General features: G+C 35.8%; 1 protein-coding gene across 4 annotated transcripts in view; it reads right to left on the minus strand.

The window, feature by feature from the left end:
• Positions 1–21,199, minus strand: part of L3MBTL3 (L3MBTL histone methyl-lysine binding protein 3) — an 84,821-nt gene that overhangs the window by 42,661 nt on the left and 20,961 nt on the right. For all 4 annotated transcript variants that reach the window (XM_063310120.1, XM_063310132.1, XM_063310140.1 and 1 more), the window contains exons 3-11: positions 19,947–20,058; positions 16,803–16,962; positions 15,226–15,355; positions 14,236–14,320; positions 12,558–12,649; positions 8,280–8,384; positions 7,276–7,411; positions 2,477–2,568; positions 1,091–1,242 (exon numbers count right to left, since the gene is read on the minus strand). In XM_063310120.1, the coding sequence (XP_063166190.1) occupies positions 1,091–1,242; positions 2,477–2,568; positions 7,276–7,411; positions 8,280–8,384; positions 12,558–12,649; positions 14,236–14,320; positions 15,226–15,355; positions 16,803–16,962; positions 19,947–20,058 (1,064 nt within the window). The remainder of the gene's footprint in view (positions 1–1,090; positions 1,243–2,476; positions 2,569–7,275; positions 7,412–8,279; positions 8,385–12,557; positions 12,650–14,235; positions 14,321–15,225; positions 15,356–16,802; positions 16,963–19,946; positions 20,059–21,199) is intronic.

Raw genomic sequence — 21,199 nt, forward strand, 5'->3', positions numbered from 1 at the left:
ACTGCCATAAATGGTTTCTGCTCATTAGCCAGGCGACAAGGTCGATCAGGTGGGAAAGCAGTGCAGACTGTATTTCAGTAGCAACCTCTTTCCCAAAGAAATAAGCATGGCCCTATTTATCCTAGATTTTAAATGGCCCTTGAAAATGGTTCTATTTCTGTCCTCATTTCATTACGGGGGTTGTGTTTTCTCTTTAAGTTACAGTCTGGCTGGTTGTATTCTTAGAATTACAGTGTAGTTTTAAATGAGGTTATAGACTTTGTCCTTTCAAAGCTTTACTCTGGCAGCATCTCAAAGTTTTCCAGATATGTGAATTGAGCCAATCACAATGTCATATTAAGAGCTTTGGAGACTGTGCCTACCCATGAGGTACCAGGGGGCCCTCTTGTAACTTAAAGCCAATCCATGGGATTAATTCATGGGAAAGCAACTCCCTTGGCAAGTTATTCAAACCTAGTTTCTATTCCACTGCAATCACTGCATGTAATGTTGCTGGGGTTGCATGTTGCTGAATGGGGTGTGCAGGAGCTAGAGGTGAAGAAGGAAGCCAACTGAATTTGAGCAGAAACAACTCTAAGTTGTTGTCTACCTATCATGTTCAAGGAGCCCCTGTCCCTCTCAACCCTTCTGGCATAACAATACTGCCCATTCAACAGGGTTCATCAGTAGACCGCGGAGGCGCTGCCCACTCAGGAAAAAGGTAGAGTCAGTCTCACCAACTTCATTATTTGTGTGTTTCTGGCTTTCCACATTCTAGTCTTAACACAAGGAGGACCAAGCAAAAGTTTTCAACAACTTTTCTATGACTTCCACCGTATTTTCCTACTTTCTAGCCTACATTTCCTTTTTTACCCCTTTCTGCGCTCTTCAGTTTATTTTCTTTCTGACTTTCACATTTATTATGCCTTTATTCCTCACTCTTTTACCAACACTCACATCTCTTTAAGGGGGTCTATAACACATAAAATCTTTCTAGAAGAGAAATGATTAAAACACTGAGCATCCTAATTATATACAAAAATTACAATACATGACAGTCAGTGGGGAAAAGGGTAGGATCTCCAAATTTCTATCATCAAAACAGTCATACCAGTAGTCATAGCTTTCATCCCAGTTGTCAAAATGAACCAGGAAGCGATTGTCCACGATGTCAGTCACTGTAGCCACACATATGAAAGCAGGGTTCTTCTTGTCTACTGCTTCAAGCTTCATCCCTACTCGAAATCCTGATGGGATCACAGTCTAATCAAAGAGAGGTTTAACAGTAATGTTGAGTGGGAAGTTGTTTTTTTAACCACATAAAGCAAGACAGCATAAAAGAATACTAAAACTGCAGATTAATAATGAACTATACATCCAAATTCTTCTGACTTTCCACAATCTTGAACTTTTAAAAAAAAATTATACTGAGGGTTAAAACTGTGTAACCTTTCACAGACTTTTCAAAATAGTTTTGTCCTTCCTAGTTTATTATGAAATAAAATGTTTTATTGGCAATCTGGGTCCTTCTCTAATAGTTTAGTGATGGATGATGACACATCTCCATCTGATAAGGACCGAAAATATTTGCATACCTTGGTAGGGCAAAAGAGAAAATAAATCCTGGTGACCATTTACCAAATGCCATACCAAGGTGAATATGTAATCACTTAGTCAAATTAGGACTTATGTGAAGTCAGTGAAGTGTGTGACCATGTATTACAGATATCTGTATTGTCATCTTACATCAGATTGGCTTGGAGATAAAATAAACTCTTCTTCCCCAAACCAAATAGTTGGCTTATTTCAAAATGAATTTGAATTCACCTTCCTTTGTTTCTATCTGATCCATTTGGTAATCCCCCACATCATCATCCTTTAAACTTAATTAACTAGGGCAATGAAAGGGAGAGAGTTGTTGTCAGCTACTCAAAAAAGGATATGGGAAAAACCTTTGATGATGCTTCTTTGATGTAAGTCTTACAAGGTCACATTAATTTATACTCTGACTTGAAAATATGAGTTCAATTATTATTTTAATAATTATCAAATTTATCTGAAATTAATCTCTACCAAAAGCATGCAAAGCAGAGTTTATTTGATGGCTACCTCCTTCTACCCATATAGGAAAATACTATTCTGATGTTCATTTTTTTAATTCTATTTTTTTTAACAAACATTATCAAGTAACTAAATTAACATAAATCCAAGTTGCGTAGAAAAAAAAAAGATATATAAAATACAAAAAAAATCTGCTAAAAAGTAAGTAAAGAGACAGGTACTGTACATGTGCAAATTTACTATATATTTAAGTATTACCAGATTATGCTCATGTGAACTTATCCTATGATAAATAGATTTAGGAGCTTCTTCCTTTGTTTAAGGAGTTGATTACACTGATAAAAACTATTGCTTTTTCAGATAGATTACGCATATCAACATATTACACAAATGCTAATGTGAGCACAGAAATAAATATAATAATAAAAAAACTTACTGTGTTTTGGTTTTCAAACAAGGATTTAGGAGCAGCCTGAGCTTTACATTTCTTCAGATATGCAGGCCAATTAAATTCATCTTCCTTATATCCTGGAAACCATAAAAAAGAATAAAACAAATAAAGTATTCTTTTAATTTGAAGTGCACTTACTTTAATTGCAGCTGCTTCTGTTAGTATCACCATTCAGTATCTGCCAAACTGTCCATTTCAGGAACAAACTGAAAAAAAATTAACTTTTAAAAGCCCCTTGAGAATATAATTATAGGCACCATTCTAATTTATAAAACAAGACTAGCCAGTATTATTTTTTTCTTCTGAAAACACCAGCTCGTCTTCAGAAGTCACAAGTATCTCTTTTCTAACAGAGGTGAGGTACAGATGAGGTATTTGCAGGTAACACACTCTGAAAGTCTATCTAATTCTTGTAACTAACAAGTCTAATATTTTATCATTTTATGAAATGAAAATAACAAGGATCTGCAATCCTGGTATAAAGGTACAATATGAACTATGTTTGATGATTTCACTGTAACTATTTCCACAAAAGTAGAAGAGATGAAAAAAGTGTGTCAAGAATGCTGAATTAGTGCAAGGTTGAATAAATAGTGCCAAAGCATGGCTTAAGCATTATGTGTGAACTAACCTAAGTCAGTCAGTCATTTTATTTCGGTCATTGACCAGCAAAACAAACCCAAAGGGTCACAACTGATTAAAGTAAAACAAGCTATAAAATCATAGAACAGTACAAATAAAATTGTAAGTTAAAATTTAAGAACTTGGGGCGCAAAAATCGACATAGTAAAGTATGATACACTTTATCCAAGGCAACTAAACAATTGTTCAAAACAACAGAATAGCAAAACTACCAATGTGAAATATATAGAACCATTCTATTACTAAAAGCTATGGAAAAGTTGTAATTAATATTATTATTGCATCTAGAAAAAATGTAATGCTGTAATGAATAAGGAGTGATTATGGTTTCAAAACTAAAAGTTAGAGTCCAATTATGGTGACTATTTATCTATATTGTTGCAATTCAGTTCAAATCATTAGTACAGTCATAGACCAACATAACAAGAAAGCAGATGTTCAACATCACAACATAATAGTGTGCTAATTTAGTGGGAAGTAGTAGTACAAGGAAAGTAATATTTCTCACCCTGCCCTTGCAGTTCTTCCTTAGTAAGAATGCATAAACCCCCAGAGGCTTACCCTTTATTTTTTAATTTTTGGGCAGGGATATACCAGCATTGAAAACCCAGGAGTTGTACTGGTTCAACCTCTCCAGCTTCTCAGCCTTTTGGCTAAGATCAAGTGAACTAATCTAAGATATCCAAACCTTTTTAAAAGATCAATAACAAAAGATCCATGTTGCACATTGTTACCAAGACCCCCTCTATTTTTCTGGGTTTGATTTTGTGGTCTGTCCTAGAGAAGACACCTCTGGTCTGTCTTGAGAAAAGCAAAGAACTACCTTCTGCCAGTACAGAAATATGGACCAAAAGTATTCAAAGTTGGAATTGCCCTCTCCCCAAGATGACACTGCATCCAATATGCTTAGTTTCCTCAATTAAATCCAAGATTTCTTGAAACCTTCTTTGGATATTATTTGCAAAAACTGTAAATTTTGCCTCAAAACATCTCCAGTGGAAGTGATTTACAAAGAACCAATTGCTTATCTGTGACTGTGGTTTTCTGAGGGGTCATATGAGTTTTATGCCTATGCTGCAGCCTCCTCTGGAACCTTCTGCAGTTGTAAAAGTGTTGAGTGGAAATCTGCACATGTCTATAGGTAAATACTTCTGCATTCCCTTCCAGTACTGGACTTAGGAATATCCATGAGTGTAAGCACTTGCAGACAGGATGGTTCAAGGATGCTGTGAATGCAGAGATGACTACTCTTAGGGACCTCAGTTACCGGTAAGCAACTCTAGATGAGCATCAGTCTTACCTGGAACTGGTGCCAATGTCTCATTCTCAAACCAGGATGGATAATAATATCACCCTGCAATATCAGGGACCTGCCTGAGCCCAAACATCCAGTTAATCTTGCTTAACTGAAGTGGGTAGGCTAGACCATGTGACCACCTTAAAGAGAACTGAAAGGGAAAGCCCTTGAAATAAACCTGCAAAAATGGAGATGGCTCTAATATGGTGACTCCATAAACATTTAGAAGCAAGAGGTTTGCCAGTTAATAACTCTCATCCTTAATCCAGTGGAAAAATTGCTAGGAGGAAACAGAAATCTTTTCTTTTGTCCCAAAGAGTAAGAAAGTAACTACAATGTTGTGTGGAAAGAGTTACTATGAGTACACAAAAAGCCAACACATGACAAACAAAAGTGAAAAGAACAATCTAATTCTAGGTTCAGAATAGATACATGAGAGAAGTGGAATAACTTCACTGAGGCAAAAGTCAGATTAGGGAGCGAGATGAGGTCACAATGCAGGACTACCTTCTTGAGATGGAAACAGGGAGGAAAGAGTAGAGATGATTGCCACCAAAAATGGCAATGTATGTATGTGTTTGTTAAAATAAAAGCAATACCAAAGAGGAACAGGAAACACCTCTCATGCAGTGATGCAAGAAAACAGAATTGTTATCAATGTTAGCATTAGATGCTAAAAATGAAGAAAGCCATAGAAGGGTAAAGCATTCATTCATGAGTCTTGTGTGATCACAGCTGAGAAGATCCACCAAGGTAGTGAGAATATCCTCATGACATGAATCACAAAAGGAAAGAAGTGTTAGGCAACTGACACAGGTATTCCTTTACTTGTTGATGTAATAGACCATAATGATATTCTTGGAAGTAACCTGTAAGACCTGCTTCCGAAGAATGGGTTCAAAAGCTTAGAAGGCATTCACAATGGTGAAGAAATCTAGGTAGCTGATATAGAGGTGACTCTTGGCAACTCAGTGGCCAAAAATATTAAGATGTCACAGTTCATTGATGCATCTGTGATGACCATTTGGGAGGGAAAGAATGGTAAGAAGGTGAATCCCTAAGTTGTACATCACATCTTTGAGATCTATGGAAACAAGACCAGCTCCAAGATACTCAGTAGAACCACCACCTGGAATTTCTTCACTAGTTGAAGATCCAAAATAGACCATACTCCTCCATCTTTCTCAACTTGGCACAGTAATGAAAATAAAAGTCTTTCCTCTTTGGGTTTAAGGGCATTGATTTGATTGCAAGAACTCTTTCTGCCAATTGCCCTGATGGCTGGGAAACATAAATAATTTTAAGGGAAAAATCATTAACCTGATGATATAACCAGACATTATTTTGATACTTTGATATTTTTTAGATATTTTGATACTCACATATCTGTGATGGAATGTGGGTTTGACTCAGAAGGGAAAAGGAATAAATGTGATAAAAGTTCCCCTGATCTGACCAACTGTCTTCTGATCAGAAAATTCCACTCCATGTAACACAGAGAGGTCTCTTATTTTATCTTCTGAGGTTGGTCAGAGAGTAGCAGTATTGTAAGACAAGGGATACACTGATCTAATTAATTGGGTGCACTATGAACCCATCAACAGCAGAAGACATTGACAAAGATGATCTTAACACATTTGCTTTAACTTTCTGAACAGGAATTCCTTTGTGCCCTGGTATCCTTGAGCTTTCAGTCTTGTCATCCTCTGCTGCAGAGGCACCTATGGATTCCCTAAGCATAGGTGGACAGACTCTTTCTGGTAACTTGAATGTTTTGAGAGGTTGATACCAAAATTTGTATTGGTGTAGAAGATGCTTCTAATGGTTAAGTCACTGCTGGCAGTAGCTTAGAACAGACAGAAACTGAAGTCAAGGCAGTAACAGGGATGCAGGTCGTATTATAAGCATCTAAGCCTTCTCTCAAAGAAGAGATCCCAGATGTAAAGATCAAATGTAACATGGTGTGTTGGCCAATTTTTGACACCATCAAGCGTTTACAAAGGGAGTTGTGAAAGGTATAGGCATGGTAAAAAACAAAAAAGGCCTGAGGCTAGAGCTATCTCTTCAATCTTCCCAGTGTATTTTTTCCTTTTTAAAAAATCAAAACAATGAAGTAAACACCAAATGTCTAAAAAGAAACAAAACAACATAAGGATGATTCTCAGTTCAGCTCCACACAAGAGTACAAAGAAAAATCCTATGCTATGTAGCATAGATGAAAAGGAACTGAGAAGAAAGAAAGGATTTTGCCTGTGAGCATGTGCAGTAGTGCAGACTTTCTCCAAAAATCTCTTCAGCTACAGAAAGTTCCTGAAAAAGGATCAGTGCAGGCACTGAACCCACATCTGATGCACACTGACGATGATGAAGATACAGTGCTTTCAAACATTTATTATTTCTTTCCTTCCTGCTCAAGGAAGAGGAGAAAAATAATTACAGTATTTAGGTTTATACCTTTTTGAAACCACTCATATCCTAATCAAGCATCCTAATTTTAAACTGATATAGTTATTAAAAACATTAATGAGGCTTCCTTTTGAGGGTGCTGCGTGATTCGTCATCTCTCCAATCGTTAACGCATTGGTCAAAGAATAATTTATGCCTTTGAACATAAAGAAATAGACACCTTCAGACCCTGGAATTTAAATGTTTCAGGATTTATTTATATTCTATACTGTAAGAATACCTGAAAAGAAAATATATAATACTTTTTTTCCAAAGCCAGCATATAATTTTATTTGTGGACTCCCACATCTCTTACCATAAGAGTGTAACTTCGCTGCCTTAACACAGTACAAAGAAAAAAAATTAATAGCTCATAAATTGTTTATGGATAACATAGTACCTTTTGGTAGATGAAGTTTATGCCCAGTTTTCTCACACCACCCAACAGGGTGAATATCTGAAGAATCAGCATTCAGCCAAAAATCATAACAATCTGGGTATTCATCAAAATGAAGTCTAATTCTGTAGCCACAAATCTAAAATCGTAAGATATAAAATATACAAATGAGTAAAAGTATATCTACTTACAGACCACAGAGTCAGTTATTGAATAGTGGCACAGGTATGTTCAGAATTAAGAATTCTCAAACAAAACTTTAGATTGTATAATCATTCAATGCAGTAGTGCAAACATATCACATGTTCATCTAGATTCACTGAACATCTATATGGTTTATAAGTAGGAGACCAATACTTCTTGTCAGCTATAATCCAAGGGAATATTTTATGTATTTCTTGTAATATTAGAATTTAGGACTAATCAACAAAGCTGAATCACACAACACATAGTAAAAGATGCAATGGTTACCAACTTAGATGAATTTAGAAATTTAGCTAAATTAAAAGAGGATGTGGCTTTACAGAACTGCCAGGATCAAAGGAAGTATGACTTTGAAAGTATCTAGGCAAAACAATAGTGATGAAGTCATTATAGGGACATGTGAGTCTCAAACAAACAGTTGCCCATCGTGGGAAACATGATGTTGGACTACACAGAGTGTTTGGCTTGGTCCAACAAAGTTCTTCTTATATTCTTATCTATAATTCTGTATCACTACCTGGTTTTAAATAATTTGAGGGGGTTATTTTCTTATTGCCTGCAGAGTATTTTTTTTTTAGTATAGATATAAAGGTAAAGGTAAAGGTTTCCCTTGACGTAAAGTCCAGTCGTGTCCGACTCTAGGGGGCGGTGCTCATCTCCGTTTCAAAGCCTTGGAGCCGGCGTTGTCATAGACACTTCCGGGTCATGTGGCCAGTATGACTCACGGAACGCCGTTAGTATAGATATATAGGTAGATAAAATTCTTAAAATCAAGTTCCTTGTTTTAGCATTCTGGCACTCACCTCTGCTACTGTAAGCACACAGTACATTGACTGATGCTCTGGATCCACTCCTTCTAGTTTCATTCCAACTTTGAATCCATTTTTGTTGTATGGGAAGGACTGATACTAGAAGTAAAATGTCAAGTTTTATTTCACCATAAGCATTTCTAAAATACTCCAAGATGGACATGTATTTCAAATGGATCTTATTGTCTTCCTTTCGGGAAAAAAAAAAATTTCCAGGTCTTCCATATTGATGCCAACCAATGAGACTTTTTCCCCACCTCCAATTATCAAGAAAAACTATATGGACATAAATTAGAAGATCAAAATCTTCAATATAAAGCACACTATCTTCCTCTTAAATATTAAGTATGTTAATATATTTCTGGATCAGAGGCTCTGTGTAATTCCTCTCTCATCTTTTACATTCCTACTAGGCAGAGTTGTATTTGGAACTCAGGTTTAAGTAATTATGTCATCATATGTTTCGTTATACAATACAGTATTGCATATACTTCTTTGCATGACCTTTAAGAATGGGTTTTTCTTTACCGTGCCAGTTATGCCTTTTAGTTTCTAATTGATTTTAGAGTTGGTGCCTTAAGCAGAGACAGTAAGTACAAAGATGAGTACAGCTGTGCTTCCTTATCTCTCTTTGCAGCAAAGCACAGGAATTGCTTGATGGAATAACAATTAGAGACTTGGCATAAATCATATTTATAAGTAAGCTGCCTTTCAAAGAATGCATCTGTAATGTTTCCACACCATGAAGAATACTCATGTCTTCCTTTCTGTTATCATGTTTCCTTATCAGCTGTAAAACAATTCTCTCAACTGGAGTCTCCTATTAACATAGACACATTATCAAACTGTCCTTGATCAACATACTCTATATGACCTACTGTATGTAACCTAGTGGTTCTTGCTCTTGGTTATGTGGGTACAAGAAACCACTGACTTAGTGAACCTGCTAGCTTTGAAAAATAAATGACCATATGGATCCTCTCCAGTGGATGAGTTTTTCTACCACAGTGCTAAAACTAGTTTTAATACCAAGGTTTTGAAAAATTTCTTATATTAAGTTAAATACTGTAAATGCTGATTTGTACAAAACGTCTGCTCCTTGCACAATGATTCTTTCAAGTTACGCCATGAAGATATAAATATGCAAAATAAGATTATCTATATATCTTTTTAAATAATAATTTTACAAATAGGATTTTGCATTACTGCTTGTACTAGAAAGTGTATAAGAATGAATGAATGGATTTACAAGTTTCCAACAGGTGAGAAAAATAGATGAGTATCTTAGAAAAGAAAATGTACAGAAGATTACAGAAGAACAAAGAGAAATTATGAATTGTTTTATTCATGAGGATCAATATGGGTTTTTACCTAAAAGACGGCTGAAAGATAGCGTTAGAACTGCATTGGACTTTTTGGAATACTTGGAAGAATATAATGGAAAACAAGCCGCATTTCTCTTTTTAGATGCAGAGAAGGCTTTTGATAATTTGAACTGAACTTTTTTGTTTAAAGTTTGGGAAGATACGAATTTTGGAGAGAATTTTATAAAGTGGGTGAAATAGAGTTATACTTCACAGAGAGCATGAATAATCATTAATGGAGACTTGACCAAACCATGTTTTTTACTCTGACAAACATGAATTGTATGTTATTTCAAAATAACAATGTTAATGGTTCATGGAATGAAGTTAAAAAAAGTATGTCAAGATGAGACAAACTACAAATGTCAATGGGCAGAATTTCCGTGATTAAGATGAATGTCTTACCTAGAATGTTATTTTTGTTTCAGACAATACCTGTTTTGACAACTGAAGTACCATTTAAACCATGTCAGAAGGATATACGTATCTAAATTCGTATGGCAAGGGAAAAAACCATAAGTTAAATATAAGATAGCACAAGATGTGAAGGAAAGAGGAGGATTGGACTTACCAGTTTTGAAATTATGTTTTGATACCTGCTGTTTAGTTTGGATGAAAAAGTGGATGTTGCTGAGAAACAGAAGGTTATTGGACTGAGAAGGTCATGATCTGAGATTTGAGTGGCATAGCTATCTACGGTATGACAAAGCTAAGGTGAATGTAGATTTTTAAAATCATTATGTCCAGGGGGAAGGGTTCTTAGAGTATGGGATAAATATAACTTTAGGTTCTGCCCAAAAACACCTTCGTGGCTTTCAGTGCAAGAAGCATCTTACCGACGAAAAATGATCAGTAAACATAAATGGTTCACGTACCGTGATGTATTAGAATTTTCTCAAGGGGATTGTAAAATAAAACCTAGAGAAGATTTAACAATAGAAGGATATCCTTGTCAATGGTTTTCTTATGTACAATTGTTAGAAAGATTTAAAATGGATAAAAGATTTTACGGTTTTGAACAATGTAAGACTGAATTTAAAACAGAATTATGTACTAATGATGAACATGTTACTGCTAAAATGTATGAACTTCTGTTGAAATATGAAACAGAAGAACAACAAGTGAAAGAATGTATGATCAAATGGGCTAAAAGGATTAAAACTTACATTATGTTCTAACCTTAAAGAGAATTTTTATAAAATGATGTATTGTTGGTATTTGTCACCAGAGAAATTGTCTAGAATGTATAAAGGGACTTCTTGCTGAAATGTGAACAACATGAAGGGATATTTTATCATGTTTGGTGGGCGTGTAAAAAATACATATATTAATTCAGAAGATTTTAAAGATTAAAGTACAGCTGAGTCCAGAGACTTTCTTTTTGGGACAGGCAACTGGAAAAAGTCATGAAACTTTGTTTTTGTATATGACAACTGTAGCAAGACATATGCTCAAAAACTGAAAGGTTTGACTCTACCCACAATGGAGGAATGGTTGGTGAAAATGATGGAAGTTGTAGGGATGGCTGAATTAACTTCTTTGATTAGAGAAAGAACAATGTCTACATTTATGGCTGACTAGAAACCCCTTCTGGACTTTTTGCATGAAACGGAAAAAAATGCACTTATGACTTGTGGTTTTGATGATTAGGAAAAAATGGATAACAGAAAAAAAGTTAGCTTTTTTGTAATCATAGAGTAATGATTAATTCATTACTCTATTAATTAATGGAGTTAATTTTGTAATTGTACTTATAGTTGCTGCAGAGGAAACTGGAAGTTTCTTCCTTCTATTTATTTTCTTTCTGTCTTTTGCTTTTTGTTTTCTTTTTGCACTTTAGCTTTTTGCTTTCTTCTTTCTTTCTTTGTTCCTTTTATTATTTATTAGTTTGTATTAGTTTTTATGTTCTTTGATATGTTATAATATAATCTAGAATGCTTTAACTGCCTGTGAAATTATACGATTTTATGTTTTATTGTTTTTCTGTTTATTTATTTCTTTTGTTTACACAAAAATATTCTAGATAATTTCAATTTAAAATCCATTAACTATTATCTAACTATTACAACTATTGAAAGGTTTCTGTTTCATGTAGGAGTTGTTCCTACCATGTGCTCCAAAATTTATTTATAATTTAGATTTATAAGCCCCCCCATCACTGACTCTGGGCTGCACACAATTTTTTTTTAAAAAGAAGCACAATAGCTTAAATAAAGCAAAAGAGAATATTAATTTTATCCCGCCTTTATTATTTTTATAAATAGACATACCCAACTTATCCCAGAATTTGGGATGGGGGGTACAGGTTAAAAACCTGATCTTCACCATCATACAAACCAAAAACAAACACAGAATACATACACCTAGGTCTCACACTTCAGACTGCAAGCAATAATAATACCAGTGACTTCTTTCCATAATGTTTGGGAATCAAACTTAGTAGCATACAGAGTCAAACTTAAATACATCAATCAATACAAATATATAACGAAGTATAAAGCAGCAATTCAAACATTATGCATAACAGAGTTTAAAAGCTGAGGCAGCAGCATGATTAGCTAAAACAACAACCACATTAAAAGCCTGCTGGTCTTCAGCTGCTGTTCAAAACGTTTGCAGGGGCTAAACACAGTCCCACTAAAAGGGCACTCCAGAAGTATGTTGTCACCACTGAAAAGGCCCACTCTTATGCAAGGGTCTACCCAGAATGACATCTGAGATGATCTCATCTACATCAGTTACTACATATAAATCATAGTATCAGCTGTGAACTGCCTTTCATAAACAAGGGAACTAAGATAACCATATCAGCCATGTCAATTTTTTAGGTTCACCTTTATTTAAACAATTATCTAACAAAATACATATTCCTCAAACCAATCTGTCAGGATTTTACAGGACAGCATACCTCTTTAAAAATCTTAGGAGGTGCTGCTATAGCCTTTTCTTCTTCCAAATATGAAGACCAACTCCATGCTTTCTTTCCCTTTGACATTAAAGCTGAAATTAGAAATGAAAGCATTTAAAGAAATTAGAAAATAAAACCCAGTCACAGATGACTTGTGTAAGCTATTTTCTGCACTAAGATATCTGTCCATTTTTTGTTTTCAAACTACTGAAAGTATTCTTACCAGCAAGTGTAGGATGATTCTCTTCCCTGCCCCATTCACAGATAATAATTGTTTTTGGGGAAAATCTTGTATTACTCTTGGGTAGATATGGTAATACAGTAGACTCTCAGTTAACTGGAACTCAAGCAACCAGCACTCTCAAGCAACCGGCACAAAAATCAAACTGGAAAAAACCCGGCACTCTCAAGCAACCAGAAAAAAAACCCCAGCACTCTCAGGCAATCCGCAAAAAAAAAATCTGTACCTCTCTGCTGCCATCTAGTGGAAATCAGGGTTTAATAGTAACTCTCAAGCAACCAGAAACTACATTTATCCGGCATCTACCAATCCCCATAGGTGCCGGTTAACTAAGAGTCCACTGTATTGTCCCATATACTTCAGATCTAGTAACTCAGTGTTACTATATTTGTGTGAACAGCACTGCAACAGCTTGCTGTTGATTAACAGAGCAGAGATAGATAGTTACATTCAAAGTGAAAATTATAGATCACCTTGCAGATAACGAATGCTGCATTTTTCTTAAATAAGCATATTCACTCTGTTAGGAAAATGACTCCATGATGATAGTGTTTGACTACTTAGGTAAGTCTTTGGATTTATTTATCACTGTTTTTTTAAATAAATCTCTTGATTTTCTGCATATTCCCAAAAATTATTTGAACAATTTCACCTATGCAAAACAGAAATCCCTATCAGTGTTCAGGGAAGTGAATAATCTTAATTTCCTTTATACTTCTACTTTAAACTCTCCTGTGGAGTGGGCAATATTAAAGACAGAATATGAAGAACATTTTTAGTAAAACAATAAAGTGTAACTTGAAGGATAATACTCTTCAATTTTTTCTTTTACAAAATACTGAACGTTTGCTATGCACAGCATAGCAATTATAATAAGGTGATATCACTAACTAAATATAAGGTAACATAATTGTGTATTCTATTTATTTGTTTGTTTGTTTGTTTATTCACAGTTGTATAGTCAGCCATCTGACTTAGTGACTCTGGGCGGCGTACATAAAAATTATCAAGAATGTATAAAAACCAGTTAACATCAACAAATTTAAATTAAAATAAAAACAAGATAAAAACAAAAAAAGCAAAATGGCAAAAAAACAAACAGAGAGTGCATTCCATTAATTGTCATATAAATCATCTAATAGGCTGCGCTCTACCATGGTATCCCCAAGCTAGTTGATAGACCCATGTTTTAAGGGCTTTCTGGAAGGCCAACAGGGCTGGGGCCAACCTCACCTCGGGGGGAATGATGTTCCACAGGGCGGGAGTTACGGCTATTCTATGGACTAAACATACAGTGAGAATGTTCACCTGTGGTGTTATGAAGGATCAATGCCCAGAAGATTGGCAGTCAATCCATTTATCCCCAAGACGTATTTTATGTTTTTTGAGGAACTGAAGGAAAACTTTATACTGCTAAAGCATTATATAGCGACTCACTTTGTTTTAAAATTGCCACCTCTCGTTTCCTTTTCCTTGTAGCTCTCTGAGATACTCTCAGTATTCTTCCTTCAGAGTTCTCTTCCTGAATTGCAGAATTAAATATTGCAGCAGGCATAATTATCATTCATAATTATCAAACACAGAAGTTCCTGTTCTGACAGTATTCTGAATATTTAAATATGAAACCAGTCCATGTGAAAATCAGTGGAGGATGAAGTTTCAGCCTGCAGAGTGGTGTTTGATTAAACTAGGAAGATGGTATGATGAACAACTTAAGTACACTGGAATCAGATATATCAACAAAATTCAAATTTGACCTGCAATATTAACAGTGAACTACAGTGCAGGACTTTCCAAAAGTATTCACTCAACACACATGTTCTTTGTAAGAATATGACTACACTGTAGAGCTGATGCAGTTTACTATTCTCTCATTCTATCTACATGAAAATAAATGCAACAGATCAGAAGAGTTATGGTATTCCTTTAACTCCAGCCCAGTTCCAACATGCAACAGGACAAGGATTCATCATACTTCTCAATGGCAAAATTAAATGATTATCTGTCTGTCTGTCAAATGCCTGGAATGCCATGATATTGTTGAATATTACAAGATTTCAACGTTCTTATATTTTGTGAGGTTTCAAATAAAAACATCAAGCTCATAAGATCTTGGGGGAGTGATTTGAGACTGCTGAAATCTCATGTAGTTTAGTAATCTCTTGAGATTGGGGCAATCAATTTAATTTAGATTAAAATATAGCGTTCCATTTATAGATTGCCATGTTTTTGACAGCCAAGTTTTTTTGCAGGCTCACTTCAGCTGCTCTTAAGACTGCTTCTGGATATCTTCTCAATCCACTACTGAGAAATTTATGATCTGTAACAGGCTTAAAAATGTACAGGTTCCACATGCAGGGACTACTGAACAGTATTAAAACTAGAAGATATGGCTTAATCTGGAACTATCAACTGAGGAGTACTAACTGTTTCCTTGTCTTTATCTTTGTCTTCAATACCCTCTCCTTTGGACGGCAATTTGCTTTTTCTTTTTTGAGTGCCTTTAGAATAGTCTTCATCACTGCATTCTGACGTGTCTTTTTCCTCCTTTGATTCCCTAGAATGAGAATTAAATTGCATTAATTACTGCAAAGAAAAAGTTATGATTCACAAAACAGGCTCTGCATCTTTCAAACCTTTCCTGTTTCCTTTCCTGTTTCTCATCAAAGGACGTACTTTTGAATTTCAGGGCATCTGAAAGGAAAGGAGTAACTAGCAGATTTGAATGCTGTCAAGTGGAATAATAGAAACACTCAAATCTATTGAAAGACTGAGGAGATTATTAAGCAAGAATGAGTACAATCCCAGTAAAACAAATTACTCAAATGAACACAGTAAAAGCAAGTATGCAATAATAGCTGTTGATATTAGCGACAAACTGAATTACATTATTATTGACAGAGAAGAAAGCAAAATGTATGCATTCTTTCCATTTTGAAATTAACAAATGCACACATGAATTTGCTGCTGTAAATTCCAATATATTGGATTGCATGTAAATAGAACCTTTATAAAATCAAAAAGAATAATGCAAACTTTTTGATCACAAGGATCATACTAAGCAAAATTCTATTAATATATACCAATGCTGCAACCTTTAACAAGAAGTCAAACTTTTGGGGATTTATTTCTTAATAGAGATGTATCAGAACTGTTCAATTCTCAAAAGTGCTTTGTAGCACACAGGAATGTGAATAAAGCACCTCTCTTTGTCAGCCATGTTTTTTTGCAGGCTCACTTCAGCTGCTTTTAAGACTGCTTCTGGATATTTTCTCATGCTCCTGTTCTTTGCAAAGCACCTCTTTCAAAAAATATGGCTGCCCTAATATGTATAAGATTGCACTGGAGGGCTGCATCCTATTGACACTTAACTACGAGTTATACTGAAGGGTAATCAAGCGTATGACTGATCTGGAAGATATATATTACGGTTCCCAAACAAACAGTGGTAATTACTGAGAAAAATACGGCTTCTCTGAGATGTAAAATGTCAATTCTGTTTCAAGCTCCTGGGGATTTTTATTCATAAACTTATTTAAATAATTGTAGAAAGTATCTGCCTTGTTTTATCTAACTGAACAGGGGTCAGTAATGCGGCATCCAAAGCACTACACAATCTACAATAACTCCAAAAGACATCACTGAAGTGACATAGAAACTTTCTTAATAAATAAATCTGGAGGACAACCCCTCCAAGATGGCTGAATTTTTGTGAGATCATCAGTGCTTGCCCTGGCATTTCTTAAGGGGTGGGCGGTTTGCACCTGCAACCATTATACAGGATTGGGTGATGGCACCTGGTGCCTCTAATATCCCTGTACTACCTTTTCCTCCTTTGCTTTAGAAAAAACAGCATTAATTAGCAACAATAATACAACATAGATTGCATTTTTTTAAAGTCAACTGTCAGTTCAGCAAGTATTTTTATCCCAATGTTCCCTTAGGCAACAACAGAATTTGTACTTGCTATGATGTTGTGTTGCATGTATTATATTAACTCTTACTTGTTTTTAAACAGATGGGCACATTTTTGGCTGCAAGTCCTTTCTCCAGCTACAAACCCCACTGATGTTGCAGACTGAAAACAATTTTCACAGAAATGAAGCCCATCTGCCTTGGCAGTTTCCTTCAGTTTTGGTGGTACTTCTGTTTTTTCTGAGAATGCTACGCAGAAGAAAGAAAGCAGTGAAGTCTTAGGATTATGTACAGGTGAAAAAAATATATTTATAAACTATATCAAACAAAATGGCCAAGGCTTTCAGCTGGGAAACACCCATAGCATATGTCTACCATTCCTTAAAGCAGAGGTATCTTTACCCAGGATTGTGTGGCTGCTTCTCAGTTGCAGAAAAATCCACAGAAAAGACACATTTGGTTTATGCATTACAACTTGCATGCTCCAAAGCACCTTTCTGCTTTTGAGTCCAGCATGCTGCACATCTTTAATTACTGATACACATTTATGCTATTTTGAAAAGTGACTTCAGGCTTCCCACAAGCTATCTGTGCTGACACATTAGAAAAATCTTTCTGGCTTCATCTAATACATTTACTCAATAACAGTCTTATTTCTTGGAGTAATGGTAAACAGTTCAATGAAGGTGTCAACACAGGGTGCATCTGCTGTAAAAACCATCAGCATGTTAAGGATAATAAGAATTTGTTTTGAAAATAGAGATGCCAATATCACAATGCCCTTATATAAATCAATGTTGCGACCACATCTAGAATATTGTGTGCAGTTTGGGTCACCACACCTCAAAAAGGATATAGTGGGACTAGAGAAAGTTCAGAGGAGGGAAACTAAGTTAATCAAGGGACTGGAGTAGCTTCCCTATAAGGAAATGTTGCAACATTTGGGGCATTTTAATCTAGAAAGGAGGCCAACGAAAGAGGACATGATTGAGGTGTACAGAATTATGCATGGTGCTGGGTAAGTGGACAAGGAGAAGCTATTTTCCCTTTCCCAAAATACTAGAACCAGACATCACCCAATGAAACTCAACCTTGGAAGAATCAGGACGGACAAAAGGAAGTATTTTTTTACACCATACGTAATTAAACTTTGGAATTTGCTACCACAAGATGTAGTGCTAGCTACTAGCTTAGCTGGATTCAAAAAAAGGGTTGGCCCAATTCATGGAAGAATTCTTTCTTGTGTATCTGGTTGGCCACTGCAAGAACAGATTGCTGGACTAGATGGGCCAAGGGTTCGGTTCAGCAGGGCACTTCTTAAGTTATGTTCTTATAAGCCAACATTTAAATAGCTATTTCTACCAAGTGGTTTGCAAGTTTGAGAAGTTTAGAAAAATATTCTATCAAATAGATTTCAATATATAAAAGATACTGGACTGGATCCCAGATGAGCAAAATTCTGCTCTCTAGAACTTTCAAGAGAAATAAGGAGAAGTGATTTTAATGAATTTGTCATCTTCCTGCAGAGGTATTCCAGAGGACTGTGGATCAGCATGAAGGTTGCAAGACAACAAGAGAATTCACAAAGGCAATCTCCTTTAGCCTCTCTGCACTGGTATGGTTTTGCTGAATCTGGGTCTCTTTCATGGCTGAAATATGTCCTCCTGTTCCTGGCAGGATAAGTCTGCATATATCCAGTATTTAGAGCAGGAATGGGCAATCTTCTGGTGATTGGGGAATCAAATATAATGTTTTGGGGAGAGTGAGGCCACAGTGAGTAGGGAAATTAGTGGGTAGAGTTGAAGTAGTTGGGAGGTTTATTTTGTGTCTTTTTAAAACTGGGTTAAGACCACTGTGGGGTTTACAAAACAATTTCCAGGTGCTTCCCACACAGACTTACGCATCCCTGAAGCCAGAAACTGCCTACCCCAGGCCAGAATACAAATTAATGCAGTAGCTCTTTTCTGAAACATTCAAAAACCTATCACTTGGTTCCTAATTGGTTCTTACTAGTTTTCCGTGAGCATAAGAACAGGATTGCATTTTAGCTTCGCCACTGACAAATAAACAGGAACAACAAGAACCTTAAACAATCCATGTAACTGCCTTCTCTGACCCTTTTATTTGGTGCCATCTTTATTTTTGTTCAGTCTCTAAATCATGATTTAACTATTTCAAGAGACAAAATGTGATTCTGTGATCTAAGAGATGGAGTTGTATGTTTACAAGAAAGCAGAAGCTGCAACCTTCTTCTGAGCAGAATTCATTAACAGGAACTTCCTAGTTTTCTAGGAAGGTAGTCCTCGCTTAAAAACCACAGTTGGGCCCAGAATTTTGGTTGCTAAGCAAAGCAGTCATTAAGTGAATCTGATCTGATTTTATGACTTTTTGTGTGGTGGTTGGTAAATGAATCACCGTGGCTGTTAAGCGAACCATGTGGTTGTTAAGTGAATCACACTATTCCCTGTTGATTTTTCTTGCCAGAAGCCAGCTGGGAAGGTAGAAAATGGAAATCACATGACCACGGGATACTGTGAGGGTCATAAATGCAAACTGGTTGCCAAGTGCCCAAATCATGATCACATGACTGTGGGGATGCTGCAATGGTCATAAGTGTGAGGACCGGTCATAAGTCATTTTTGCCAGCACCATCTAAGTCCAAACCATCACTAAATGAATGGTTGTTAAGTGAGGACTACCTGTAAATCCTGCTGACCTGGAGCCAAAGTTTATGTGAATGTTTTAACTGCATTTAACATGATTATTGTTTCTAAGCCAAGAGAGCAAGCACAAGGCCTGATCAAGACTGGGGCCTGAGCTAGCAGAGAAACAGGTTGAGCCCTTTCTTTCCCTGTTGTGCATCTTATAATAGCAGTAGCGGGAAAGGTAGCAGGATATGTATTTAGGAAGAATGCTTGGATTGTGCCAAATACATATTCCCTTCTGTGAGAGGAGAGTGGCCTCATCATCACATCCAAAGTGGTCTTGATTTTCACTACCCCGCCCCCCCCATGGTCCCAAATCATTTAAAAAAGGCATTTACTATAACACCAAGATTCATTCTTTGGAACACATTTTAGAGTATCTGTAGAACAATTCTGCTCAGATGCCATCTCTTCTTATTTAAAATATATGCACTACGGACATTACAAACTTGCCTAGGACAGCTAGACACACTGATATCCATATGAAGTTGTGATTCCAAGAAACAAAATTAAAATCACTGTACTGACCTTCTTGGACAGTTGGCACCATCCAAGTTGTGGTAGCTGTAGCCTTCTTAACACTTTCCATCTCTGTTTCATCAGTGATTACTTCTAGAGCACCAAATTCATTCACACGAAACTGATTTTAAAATGTAAAAAAATGGAAACGTTTCCATATCAGTTGTAGTTTGTGTATGTTACATACATACATACATGGTACTATACAGTATATTATTCTTTATCATATCGGTTCCCTATTATCTCAGCCCTCATTTAAAATGCCAGTGAACTTATAATTTTAGACAGTAAAATCAGATGTGGCTTTTACAATTCTACATATATAGGTCTAATATATATGTTAGATATCATTGGGATACTGCAGCATAGCACCATAACTATTGCCTCTTCTTTGTCCTGCCTCTCCCAAGTGTTGGCATATTGGGGCTTATAAAGTACTTTGTTATTTAAAAGATTCTAATCTGTCAAATACGTAAATATTCATTTGGAAGTCATGGAGCACTTATTACATCCTACTCAGTATCTAATTTATATATTGGTTATCATCGGAATTTTAAAAATAACAGTCTCTACTGCATTAACTGAAATAACGAGCAAAGGCTGCTCATCCCTGAGTGTTTCTGTCTCAGTGAACATATTCCTGAGATGCAAAAATTAGTGTCTGAGTTTTCTATTTATTCTTTAAACATTCATTCCAAATTTTAGACTTCCAAGGACCAGAATTCTCAGGGTAGCATGCATATAAATGAAAAAACTTAAAACACCAGGTGAAAATGTTGGGAAAAATCAGTGAAATTTGAAGAGAAGAGAAACAAAGGTATAGAATTAAATGGTAGTAAAATTAAGAAAGCCTATTTAAAGAAAAAGTAGTAGAATGCCAGTACCATCTAGTGGTCACATATAATTCCACGGAAAAATACATTTGAAAATGAACTTTCTGGATGAGACCGAACTGCTTTCATGCGGTTTCCTTTTTCAACAACAAAAAAGGCAACATCAATTTTTCAGCTACCAGCACTATTACAAAAACAAGTGCATACAGGGAACTCCTGTCTCTGCTACTCTTTCCCTCCCCTTTTGTTTCCCCTGCGATGAATTTTTGATCGTAAACTCCCTAGAGCTAGGGGCTATTTTTTCTCTACTCTGTAAAATGCCATACTTGCTGATGGTATTATTAACACCATTATGTAGTTCAAGAATGAGCAGTATACATATATACTCTGAAAATCTTTGATGTGCTACAGGCTCACACTACGTATAAT

The sequence above is a fragment of the Candoia aspera genome, chromosome 1 (genome assembly GCF_035149785.1).
Source record: "Candoia aspera isolate rCanAsp1 chromosome 1, rCanAsp1.hap2, whole genome shotgun sequence".
Lineage (NCBI taxonomy): Eukaryota > Metazoa > Chordata > Lepidosauria > Squamata > Boidae > Candoia > Candoia aspera.